General features: G+C 41.4%; 1 protein-coding gene across 1 annotated transcript in view; it reads right to left on the bottom strand.

The window, feature by feature from the left end:
* The window catches only part of COL27A1 (collagen type XXVII alpha 1 chain), a 582,809-nt gene that overhangs the window by 41,117 nt on the left and 528,901 nt on the right, over positions 1–12,791 (bottom strand). The window contains exons 50-55 of the mRNA XM_082264626.1: positions 12,427–12,480; positions 12,040–12,102; positions 7,260–7,313; positions 3,383–3,418; positions 1,505–1,522; positions 1,335–1,370 (exon numbers count right to left, since the gene is read on the bottom strand). Of these exons, the coding sequence (XP_082120752.1) occupies positions 1,335–1,370; positions 1,505–1,522; positions 3,383–3,418; positions 7,260–7,313; positions 12,040–12,102; positions 12,427–12,480 (261 nt within the window). The remainder of the gene's footprint in view (positions 1–1,334; positions 1,371–1,504; positions 1,523–3,382; positions 3,419–7,259; positions 7,314–12,039; positions 12,103–12,426; positions 12,481–12,791) is intronic.

The following is a 12,791-nucleotide window of genomic DNA, read 5'->3' as shown; positions in this document are numbered from 1 at the left end:
AAACTCTGACAGATGTGGTCACTATCCAGTACCATACCAGTGCTATTTTTTACAATCAATGGGCTTTTGGGGCCTATGCACTCATTAAGACTTAAGCCTCGTACACACGATGAGAATATTGGATGAATGATTGCCCATTGTTTTTTGAATGCTTAACTCATGTCGAAAATTAGGCTACTAAAGTTTCGAAAATTCTCGTACGACAGAATAGCGCTTTGGAAATAAGTCCCCGTTCACATTAGGTCGCTCCGACTTAGGGGGCGACCTGTGAAGTCGCGTGCAGCACGACTTGCACGGACTTCACATAATGGAAGTCAATGCAAGTCGCCTCCAGGTTGCCCCGAAGTAGTACAGGACCCTTTTTCTAAGTCGGAGCGACTTGTGTTGCTCCTATTAGAACGGCTCCTGTACTACACAATGGAAGCGACGGTGCACGACTTGTCAGGCTGACCAAGTCGTACTAGTGTGAATGGACACTAAATGTAATGTATTTCTTTTGTTTTCGAGCATGTGCGGTCTTGGTCACTTTTCAGACGAATACTGTACTGATTAAACAAAAATCGTGCTGGTCCCTTCAGATAATTTTGCATTAACTGACGTAAACGGCTCTCGAAAGCGGTGTACGAATGATCAGATTATCCTACAGTTGCTTCGAAAGTGGTATTTTTCTGGATTTTCTGATCGTGTGTACAAGCCATTCAAGGAGCCCAATTGAATACTTAAATTGTATGTAAAGCCTAACAATTAACTTTTTTGTACCACTGAAATGTTCAAAAAATACCCCATGATCCTGTCAATAATTATATGAGCTGATAACTTCCTGCGTTGCACTGTTATAAGTTACATTGTTCCCAACTTTCTCTGTGGACTACAGAACACACTCCTATGCTATGGAGATGAGACTGGGAGATGTTCTGTAGTCCTTAAACACTTTACTAAAACTGTTTCAGCCTTGCATATTAACCAATCAGCTTGCTCAATTAAGCTTTGACAATAAAACCTGGAAGCCGATTGGTTACTATGTACAGCTGCACCAGATTCTGGTAAATCCACACCTTAATGTCCTCAGGGGACAATGCTATTCCTCCACAGATACAGTATGTTGAGTAAGCATTTACGTCCTAGGACAGTGTTACTGGCAAGATCCCCAGATGAAATAAAAGAAAACCACTGCATCTATGGACCAGTAACCTGCAATATGCAAAAATGTAATTCTTGTGTTCACATACACTTTTATAGCAGGGTGCACAGTGAAACAACTTAAAATAGGGCTTTTTGTATTGCAATACAACCCAAACATGCCTTTATAAAATCTGTTATTCCCTTATACTTACAGGAGGTCCAGGCTTTCCACGAGGACCAGGGGGGCCCTAAAAAAACAAACATTGTTAAAATATTTATCTAGTAATTAAATCTGTAAAAAGATGAAAGAATCAGTTTCATATTAAATAGCATATAAAATGACTATAAGATCAAGTGATTTCTATAATCTGACTTTACTTACCCTAGGCCCAGGTATTCCCTGAAAAAGCAAGAAAATGAGTATTAAATAACTGTCAAAGTGCAGCTCCAAGCAAACCTATACAGTATTATGTATTTACTGTTTTTACTCTGCCAAAGTATTTTGTTATTTTGACCTGCTATTCTAGTGATCCACATACCTTTACAAGTCAGACAAAGGTGATGGCACTGACTTACTGTCAATGAGGAGTGAATGTAGGTGGAGAGGCAACATAGGAAGCTGAATTGTTGAACTAGGAAGATGTTAAGAGGTAATTGATGCCTGGCCTCCTGAGCCAAACTTGGCATGTGTCAGTTACTTAACATGGAACTAAACTCATCGATTTATTGGTTTAAAAAAAAACATTACATTCCAGACATGCTGGGATGCTGTCACATTTGCCATGTGCTCTCAACCAAAACTCTCAAATTATCAAATGACTAAGATGGCAGCCTCCTGAAAAGGATTAGGGCATCTGCTTTAGTGCCGGGTCACACTTGTACGATGCGGGAAGGCTGCGAATTTGCAGCCTGTTCCCGCATCGCAAATGCACATCTGGCTGTTCACACTGCCATATGCGATACGCAGGGGGTGTCAATGAAATGTTAACAACACCCCCAGTTTGATCGCATATCGCAGTGCGATCTGGCAGTTCGCACAGGATCGGATCGCACAAGTGTGAACCACTGTGCGATCCGATCCTGATGCGGCTGAAAAAAAGGGTAATGTGCGACTTTTGTGCGGGTGCAGTGCGAATTTAGCCATACAAAGTGTATGGCTGAATTCGCACTGCACATCCGATCGCATGTAATGAAGGAGCAGTGCGCTCCGATATTACATGCGATCGCCGCACACGCTATAGTGTGAACTGGCACTTAACAAAAATTCTGATTATTTTGAACTCATAAATATTTTGAATGACATTTAAGCTTTTTTTTGGTACACTGTTTAATTAAAAATTATACTGCTTCTGCTTTAGACTGACAAATGTGAGAAAAACCTCTTTTCATGTGTTTTTTTTTCCGATAAGACTGACAACTCATCCTGTGTCCTCATTCTGTCATCAGTGACCTGAAGAGGGAGGCCATGCCTCCGAAACGTGTCGTCATGACAACGAACTGGGACGTGACGTTGCTCCTTTTCTCCTGTATGCCTCGACCTCCCCGTGATTACTGGTCTTTCCGGCTGAGTTTAGACACGCATGCACGGTAGTGACGGTGCAGGCCTGGCCGGGCGCAGGCGTATCAGCCGGAGACGCTGGGATTACAGTGAGCGGACCGCATGGCCAGTAAATCGTGGGGGATTACCATCATACAGGAGCAGTGATCGGGTTCCTTGCTATGCTTGAAGAGGCCATATAGGACAGGAACATGCCCAGAATCGTCTGCCAATATGTGAGTATCTGCTTTCACAATTGACATCTTTTAATAAAACTGTGTTATGCTAGGTCAGATGTGCGCTTGTCTCTTTTTGACTTGCATTCTGTCATCAGTGCCCGCCATTCTGTCCATTTCATTGGTGCCCACCAATCTGTCCTTCACCATTCAGTCCTCGACTGTGCCGCCATTCTGTCCTCCACTATAAGTTTGCAGAGCTTTTCTATTGACTTGAATGTGTAGTGTTCGGCAGGCTTGTTGCCCGCTGATCGGTACAAGTCAGGTAAACTTGATGCTTTGTACCCGCAGCATGTAAACACCCCTATCTGTTGCCTATTGCAGGTCAGGGGGGTTGGCGGGCAGCAAAAACACGGCTCATCTGCACATAGAACACTCTACGCGTGTGTGTGTGTGTGTGTGTGTGTGTGTGTGTGTATATATATATATATATATATATATATATATATATATATATATATAGAAAACATTTTTGATGTTTACCTACCATGTCGCCTTGTGTTCCTCTTTCTCCAATTGGCCCCTGTAAGAAGAAAATATGTAGAATGAGTAGTTTGTGTTGGGGTAGAATGCAATGTGTGACAGATTCAGGTGTTATAGTCATTAGTTCCACATTAGTCTCCTGTGCTGGTCTGCCAGCTTTGGTCATAATGTGCTGGGGGATTCCTTACACTGACAAATGGAACAGAGAGGTGTATACATCATGCACAGGGAGTTCACACTACCGACAATTTGAAAGGAAACCAGATTATCGAGTTCCATTTTATGGGCTTTTCATTTTAGTCTGGGTAGGTGTATTCCAGCTGGAAGCAGACAGACTGAACTCAACTGACTGATAAAAAAAGAAAGATTAAGCGGAACACATAAAAATATCAGAAGCCAGTTTATTAGTACACTCTGAATATTTTTACATTGCCGCATTTTGTAGGCACAGTGCTGTTGTGTTCAGTTTCTTATCTCCATCTATCCATAAATAACCTGTATCTTATTACACAAGGCACATGCACCAGTGAATGATCAAGGTGGAAAATAAACTACTATGTTTGCTAATGTCTTTCAGCAGCTGCTCATTCTCGGTTATCCTCATTCATGAGCTTCACTAAAACAAGTATTAAGACAGTGAAAATTTGGCACAGCAGTCTTCGTGCAAATAAGTGACTCTTTAAGCAGTGAAGGATGCTCACCATCAAATGAACTGGCTGACCTAATGAACTGGCTCCAATATAATGCCTCACGTGTGAAGTTCCTATAACTAATTATAGAGTTGATGAAGCAAAAGTATAGAAACTTGCCATGTGTTATGCCATCCACAGACATTATAATATTGTCACCCAATCTGACCAACAACATCTGGATCAAGAATCAATCATATTTCTCTAACCTTTGCAGCCTCACGGCTGACCTGTCTTAGAGTAAAGAGTTGATCATACAGAATGTATTTCTCAGAACGAATATTAATGCTTCCCTCAAGCTAGGGCTGTCTAAATGGGAACCTATGTTTTACCTATGCAGGACAAAAGCAACATGTTAAAGTATTTCAAAAGCCTTATGGCTTTTCACCTTAACGCATATTTAATGCATTCAGGGATCGGTACCGGTATGCAACCCCAGCTGTCTGACCCTGTGCTCCTCAGGTCCCCCCAAAGCGCTCTCCCACCGGCTAGCAGTGCAGTAAGTGGGCGGCCTGAATAAAGGCATAATCCTCAGTATAGAGAAGTTTAGCATAAGACAGCCACAAAATCGTTGCAACATAACCCTCCTTGGCACTCGTTCTCCTGGTCTTCCTTACCCCGCTCTCCATCCTAAATGGATTGAAAGTGAAGAAAGGAAGACCAGGAGAACGAGTGCTGAGGTGGGTTAGGTTGCAACTATTTTGTGTCCGCCTTACCAATCGTGCTGAATTCCTTATGCTCAGGATTATTATGCCTTTATTCAGCCCGTCTGCTTACTGCACAGCTAGCCGGCAGGGAGAGGGAGGTAGAATAGCTAACTACACAGCTATTGCCTGGGACTTTCTGTCTTTCCTGCCTATTGTATCAACTGTTACACATTGTGCATAGTGCACCCCTAAACCCTGCACTCTTCTGTACACAGCGCACCCCTGAACTCTGTATGTGACGAGGCTGGTAAAGTATGTAATTTACCGGCCCTCTCCTTTTCTGAATGAATACAGTTGTGTTTACTATGCTTCAGTTTGTGAATGAACAGGAAGCTGCTCAACACAGAGCACTTCCCATAAATGCAACTGAGGCTGCAGAGAAAGGGACTGGGGAATCTGTCCTCAGTCCCTTTCAGTGTCTCAAAAATCAGACCTCAGTGGCCTGTTTGGGCATTTTTGGCAGCTTGGCATCTTTGCCCTGGGCACTGAATAAACTTGTTTTAGTACTGGGGGGGGGGGGGGGGTGGTTGCCGAACTGAGTCATTGCCCCGGGTAAAAGAATGTCTAGCTTCGAAACATATTGTTATACAATGATGAAATGAGTTACATAATCCAAGCTATTTGCCCGAATTATGGTGTAAGGAGAAACAGAAGCAACTAAAAGCCTTTAATCTGACTGGTCTGGTGTATTGTAATGTCATGAATCCTTTTAAATTGCCCTGTGTTACATTGGTACAAACCGAAAGTACAAAAGAAAAAAAGGCGTAAGCCAGAAGGGAATGCTCCCTAAAGGTGCATGAGGTTATCACCAAAAATAACCGTGGTAAAAGGGGTGCAAAGTTGCAAGTATTAACAATGTGAGGGGGAGAAGGATCTCCAGCAGTGTAGGAGGAGCACCCAAAGCCCCCCCTTTCACAACACAAACACAGCAATAAAGCATACGTAAATTAAAACTTTTGTACCAATCCTACAGGATGCCAATTCTAAGCCAGGGACTAACAACTTTAAGATACAGGAGATATAAGCGCTAAGTTCAGACTCCTGAATGATAGGTTAACAAGTGTCCTTTGAAAAAAGGGGTAGTTATAACCCCTGAGCAGGGTAGCGTGTCCCTAACTTCCTGTTTAACCTGACAACGTAGAACCCTTTCTGAAAAGGGTTATAAAATCACAACCAATGTTGTCAGCCCTGCCTGCTGGACTACAGAAAACTGCCTATTGCCTTCTCTTTTCACATGCATTTATTAAACTTCTTTCCTATCAAAACAATGCTACTAGCCTTGAATACCAAATGCTTGCTCACACACTGTGCATAGAGAAAGGGCTCTTGGTAGATGTAGTTCTGGAAGAAAGCCTATGTCAACAGGATATGAGCTCCCAGGAGCTGCTTCTACAAGAATTTTACAAGAATAGTGATGACATCACTGGAAGTAATAAAAACGGTTTCCCGCTACAGGAACATAATAAAATAAAAAAAAATAATGCTGAGACATGATCTAGAAGGGGAGCACAATAAATTAAGGTACAATGATCTTTTATGTCCCCTTTCCCTGACTGAAACTAGCAGAAACTATCCCTCCCCAGATGTATTCTTACCCCAATCAAACAGCAGCTGTGTCCAGAGGATATGTATATTTATGTGTACTGTTATACATCCTTAAATATTTCTCGCAAACTATTGCATAAAAACAGGGATTATTGATTTGCTGGTATTGCAATACATTTTCAGACTGGTCATCTTCATAAAAGTGTACTTTAAAGTAGAACTATAGATAAAAAAAACTTTTTTTTTTTTTTTTTTTAAAGGGAGGGCTTAAGCCATAAGATTTTTTTTTCAGCCATCTGTGTCCCATTTTGGAGATTTCCCTTTACTTCCTGTGTCCCATAGCAAAAACCGGAAGTGAGAGAGGAAATTCCTGCAAATTAGGGGAATCTTTTGGGGACCCCGTGGTCACCAAAACTAGTGTCCTATTGGAAGATCCCCCCCCCCCCCATTACTTTTCTGGGGACACCCAAAATGTAGGATTTTCTTTACTTTCAATGATTATGGTATATAGGACAAACAGAAAGGGTGAATCTCCCTAATAGGGAGAGGGAAAGAAAGAAACAAAAGCTGACAGGGGTTCTAATTTCTACTCGAATTTAAAAAAAAGTTTTGCCTTTAGTTACACTTCAAAGCTGCCCCTGTTATGTCTAATATCTATGCAAGAAGCCATGTGTAAGTCGTTCCTGATTGGAGCTTGCACCGGGGTCTGAAGACCCTCTTCCTGCTCTGAGCAGCCATCTACCAATGCTGCAACGTGAGTCCCATTCCCTAAACCCATCATTACCGCCAGTGAGGGGTACAGGATAAAAGGGAAGAGACTATAAGCCAATTCCAGGTTATGAATAAAAAGCCTTTGGTTTAGAATTTAAAAGTGGCAAATTGGGTAAAGCACAGGTTCACTTTAAATCTTAGATAACAATTTTAGAAAAAGAAAACTTACTGGGTTTCCTGTGGGTCCTACAATCCCCATTGGTCCTCTGACTCCCTCATTACCCTTAGGTAAAGGGAAACAAAATATGAATTAGTACACCATTAAACAGAATTCTAAAATAAACACTACTTCCAAATACATAATATTTGTAAACTCGTTAAATACCTATCTTATGTTACTATCTGCAAGTTCTGTGAATTTCTAAGAGATACAATCACATTTAAATACCAGCATAAAACTAGATTACACTAGAAAAATTGAGTGCAGTCTGGCTAGCGCAGACAAACATAGACTTGCTGCGGGTTGTTTGCTAACATGCCATGTGCGTACAATAACACACAGCTGCCAATCAGCAACTAGCTAAGGGTAAATTCCACAGCAGCAGTCAAGGCTTGGCACTTTTAAAAAGTGTGAGTTTGGAACAAACCATCTCAGAATCAACATGGCAAAAAGCCTTTATACCCTCATTTAAAGCGTCCCACTGTACCAATCATTGGGAGGCATACCTAAAAATTCTTCATCAATGGTATCTAACCCCCATCTAAAATATACCCCGATCACCCATCTCAATGTTGGAGATCATGCGGTGAAACAGGCTCCTTATTTCACATCATATGGTCATGTAAATCTATCAAACCTTTTTGGAATAAAATCTTCACATTAATCTCTGAAATCTCAGGCAAAGTAACTCAACCAGATCCCAAACTAGCATTGCTTCATCTAAACATAGAACAATTCCCTCCCAATTCCAGAACAATTATTATACACCTACTATATGCAGCAAAGCTTAACATCACCGGACTTTGGAAGTCGGACTTTACTCCCTCACTTTCAAATATGATATCAGATCTTAACTGCCAATGCGAGATGGAAAGGCATTTCGCTCTAAGATCCTCTTCTCTTTCTAAGTTTACTAAAATATGGGATGTACGGTTCCAAAATCCTAATTGTACTGTCTTAGTATGATAATCTAGTAGAGAACAGAAAAGCTATGATAATAGGTAGTGTATGTATAATAAAACAAGTACCAATTTTATAATGACTGTTCAACCCCAATATTTCATTATATTGTTTAATTATAAATTTGATTTTTTTTTTTCTTTTGTGTGTTTTTCCTGTTTGGATTTGTAATGTTTAAAATTCAATAAAAATTATTGAACTGTTAAAAAGTGTGAGTCTTTTCAATGTCTTTACTTCGGTATACATGTTAAAGAGTTCTTCTGCTTGATGTAAATGATAGAACGAATATAGGTTAGGCCACATGCACATTGGGAGTTTAGCCTGTTTGCATCCAATCCTGGCATTTTCATGTACATGGGAGGCACCAGTGCAGCTTCCTATTATAGGCTGAAATATTCTGCAGCTGGATACTACGCAGAGTGGTACTCATATTTAGGTCCTTATGCATTGAGGCAAGTATTCCTGGAACGCAGAATACTTGCGTTCTGAGCATACTTTCCCTAAGTGCAATTACCATCCAGTATAGTGTCCTGCTGCAGTGTGTTTCAGCCTGTCGTAGACTTTGATAGGCTGTAGGCAGTGGGGCTTGGATGCTGCACCTGTTTCTCCTGGGTACATGAAAATGCCAAGATTGAAAAAAGTTGAGTTATTAAAAATATGCCAACGGGGGGATTTCCCTGCCATACAGTGTCTTGAAAAAATATTCATAAATCTTAAAATTTTCCACGTTTTATCATGTTACAATCAAAAAATGTAAGTGTATTCTATTGGGATTTTATGTCATAGACCAACACAAAGTGGCACCTAATTGTGAAGTGGAAGGAAAATTATAAATGGCTTTTTTTACAAATAAGTAAAAGTGTGGCGTGCATTTGTATTCAGCCCTTTGAGTCAATACTTTGTAGAACCACCTTTCACTGCAATTAAAGCTGCAAATCTTTTTTGGGGATGTCTCTACCAGCTTTGCACATCTAGAGAGTGACATTTTTGCCTCTTTTGCTTTGTAAAATAGCTCAAGCTCTGTCAGATTGGATGGAGAGCATATGTGAACAGCAATTTTCAAGTCTTGCCCCAGATTCTCAATTGAATTTAGGTCTGGACTTTGACTGGGCCATTCTAACACATGAAAATGCTTTGATCTAAACCAGGGATGTTCAAACTACAGCCCCTCCAGCTGTTGCAGAACTAGACATCCCATGAGGCATTGAAAAACTCTGACATTCACAGATATGACTAGGCATGATGGGAATTGTAGTTCCTGAACAACCGGAGGGCCAAAGTTTGAAGACCCCTGATCTAAATCATTCCATTGTAGCTCTGGCTGTATGTTTAGGGTCGTTGTCCTGCAGGAAGGTGAACCTCCACCCCAGTCTCAAGTGTTTTGCAAACTAACAGGTTTTCTTCTAAGATTGCCCTGTATTTGGCTCCATTCATCTTCCCATCAACTCTGACCAGTTTCCCTATCCCTGCTGAAGAAAAGCATCCCCACAACATGATGCTGCCACCACCATGTTTCACGGTGGGGATGGTGTGTTCAGGGTGATGTGCAGTATTAGTTTTCCGCCACACACAGCAATTTGCTTTTAGGCTAAAAAGTTACATATTGGTCTCATCTGACCCAGAGCACCTTCGTCCACATGTTTGCTGTGTCCCTGACATGGATTCCTGCAAACAGAACTTGTTATATGGCTTTCTTTCAACAATGGCTTTCTTCTATAAAAAGCCAGATTTGTGGAGTGCACGACTAATAGTTGTCCTGTGGACACATTCTCCCACCTGAGCTGTGGATCTCTGCAGCTCCTCCAGAGTTACCATGGGCCTCTTTGCTGCTTCTCTGATGAATGCTCTCCTACCTACCAAGACATGGCCGTCCACCTGAACTGACAGGCCGGGCAAGGAACAAAAACAAGTTCTGTTTGCAGGAATCCATGTCAGGGACACAGCAATGCTCTCCTTGCCCGGCCTGTCAGTTCAGGTGGACGGCCATGTCTTGGTAGGTTTGCAGTTGTGCCATACCTTTCCATTTTCGGATGATGGATTGAACAGTGCTCCGTGAGATGTTCAAAGCTTGGGATATTTTTTTTTATAATCTAACCCTGCTTTTTCGCTTTTCCACAACTTTATCCCTGACCTGTCTGGTGTGTTCCTTTGGCCTTCATGATGCTGCTTGCTCACTAAGATTCTCTAACAAACCTCTTAGGGCTTCACAGAACAGCTTGTATTTACACTCAGATTAAATTACACACAGGTGGACTCTATTTACTAATTAGGTGACTTTTGAAAGCAAATGGTTCCAATTTTATAGTTAGAGGTATTAGAGTAAGAGGGGCCACACTTTTCAGATATATTTGTACAACATTTTGAAAATCATTTATCATTTTCCTTCGACTTCACAATTATGTGCCCCTTTGTGTTGGTCTATCACATAAAATCCCAATAAAGTGCATTTACGTTTCTGGTTGTGACAACATGTGGAAAATTTTAAGGGGTATGAATACTTTTTTTAAGGCCTGTCCACCTCTGTGTGTTGCAGTTCCTCCTGTTACATTTTCCAAAAACAAAGGAAGGAGATTGGGAAATATTCACAATAGCAACGTGTGTAGACTTTGAATTCAGCACAAATAGAGTCTCCTGTTCAGCATCTACCAAAAACTAAAATATCAAATTTTGGGTGGAATGACCTTTAACCTGGTTTGGAGCTTGTTCACACCATATCCGCTGAGCTGCCTTGATCTGCATAGGGTAATGAAGGCTCAAAGCAAGGACACATAGAAAACATTTGTTTTCTGTTTGCCCTGCTCACACAATATAACTGCTTTGAGGTGCGTGTTGTAAAAAAAATGTTGGACAACACCACATTTCCCACACTACGCAACACACTATAGTGCATTCAGTTGATTAAAATGTAATTTAACGATATTTAAATAAAGTAAAAAAAAAAGTAAACCGTGCAGTGCATCACATCCTTCACATCGTACATCAACACAAAACCGTTATCCGGAGTGTTAACTCATGTGGGATGGTTTGAATGAGCCCCTTACTTTAAAAAGTATAAAATTAAAGTGGTTGTAAAGGCTGAAGGTTTTTATAAAACCTTCAATGTGCAGCATTCCCCCCCCCCCCCCCCATAGTAATTGGAACCCAATCCAGCAATGTGCATAAGAACAGTGGCTCTCTACCTCCTCATTGGCTGAGACACAGCAGCAGGAGAAATTGGATCTCACTGCTGTCAATCACAGCCAGTGAGGAGGAAGAGGGGCGGGGCTGAATTGGGTCCTGTGTGTCTTATGGACGCATAGAGGTGGCTTGGAAGCGAGCACGCACGAGTGCCCCTATAGCAAGCAGCATGCTCTGGGGGTACTTAGCAAGAGGGAGAAGCTAGGAGTGTAGACAGGGGACCTGAAAAGAGGAGGATCGGGGCTGCTCTATGCAAAACCATTGCAAAGAGCAGGTAAGTTTAAAATTTTTTTTTTCTTAAGTTGAACCTTAAGCAGTCACCTTAAGTTGCTTGTCTTTACCATAACCACATCTCTCCTGCCCAGATAAACCAGGTAGATGGAGACCTTAAAACATCCCCACAAGACCGAGCTCAGTCGCAGAGCTGGAACAAGTATCCGAGCCTACGACCATCCTTGCCTGTCTCTGGCATACTGTAGGCCTTACGTATCTATTTATCAATGTCCTCTATCTACTATGTGTGTATATTTTTCTAGGGCAGTTTGAAATTTAGAATGAAAACAGCACAATCCGCAATTAACCAGATTTTAAAAATCCTTTAATTGTGACTTTTGTGCCAGAACAGCTGATCTGATTGCTGGAAATTACTCACCATTAAGCCAGGAGGTCCTTTCGGTCCCTGAATGCCCTTATATCCAATGTCACCCGGAGGTCCCTGTAGGGATTATAAAAGTACAAATTAATTGGTTACGGTACCCAATCCTTGGCATGCCGTGCCCACAGACTCCTCTACTGCCCAACTGTACATGAATAGTCAAAACCCACAATTACCAGCAGGCAAAGCTGCCAACCACCCGACTACCCACAAAGTCCTGACATTTGGAAGCTTGCTTGATTGTGTCATCAGAAAAAGTATAACATGGTCGATAAACTACAGTTATGTTAGGGACGTCTGGGCCAAAAATGTTCTATGAGGAGCACACAAAGATGGCAAGTTCAGCAGCTTGAAGAAAATTGCCAGAGATCACAGAATGAATACCTTTGGTCCAAACAGGCCAGCTATGCCAGGGAATCCAGTCTCTCCATGGTCCCCCTGAAAAGCACAATTAGGACAGAATATAGGTGGTCTTAATAAATAAGGACACATAATAATTAGGGACAAAATAGCACATAAAACAAACACTCCAGACACTCAAAGCCTGTTTCTGTAGTTTAATCCTGTAAGCACTTGAGCAGATTATGCATTACACTGAAAAAGTTGACGAAGTTCGTCATGAAACATAAGAGCATCAGTGAATAAGCAGTGTGATTTTAGGTCAGAAAATGTCAGTGTCCTATTATCTGGTTAACTGTAGCACACATTTCTTTTTGATTGATTAAATGTACAAAGAGCTGAAAAAACAT

The sequence above is a fragment of the Pelophylax lessonae genome (genome assembly GCF_965119305.1).
Source record: "Pelophylax lessonae genome assembly, chromosome: 7".
In the NCBI taxonomy this organism is placed as follows: domain Eukaryota; kingdom Metazoa; phylum Chordata; class Amphibia; order Anura; family Ranidae; genus Pelophylax; species Pelophylax lessonae.
Note: the sequence above shows the minus strand (reverse complement) of the source record. Positions and strands in the feature narration are given on the sequence as shown.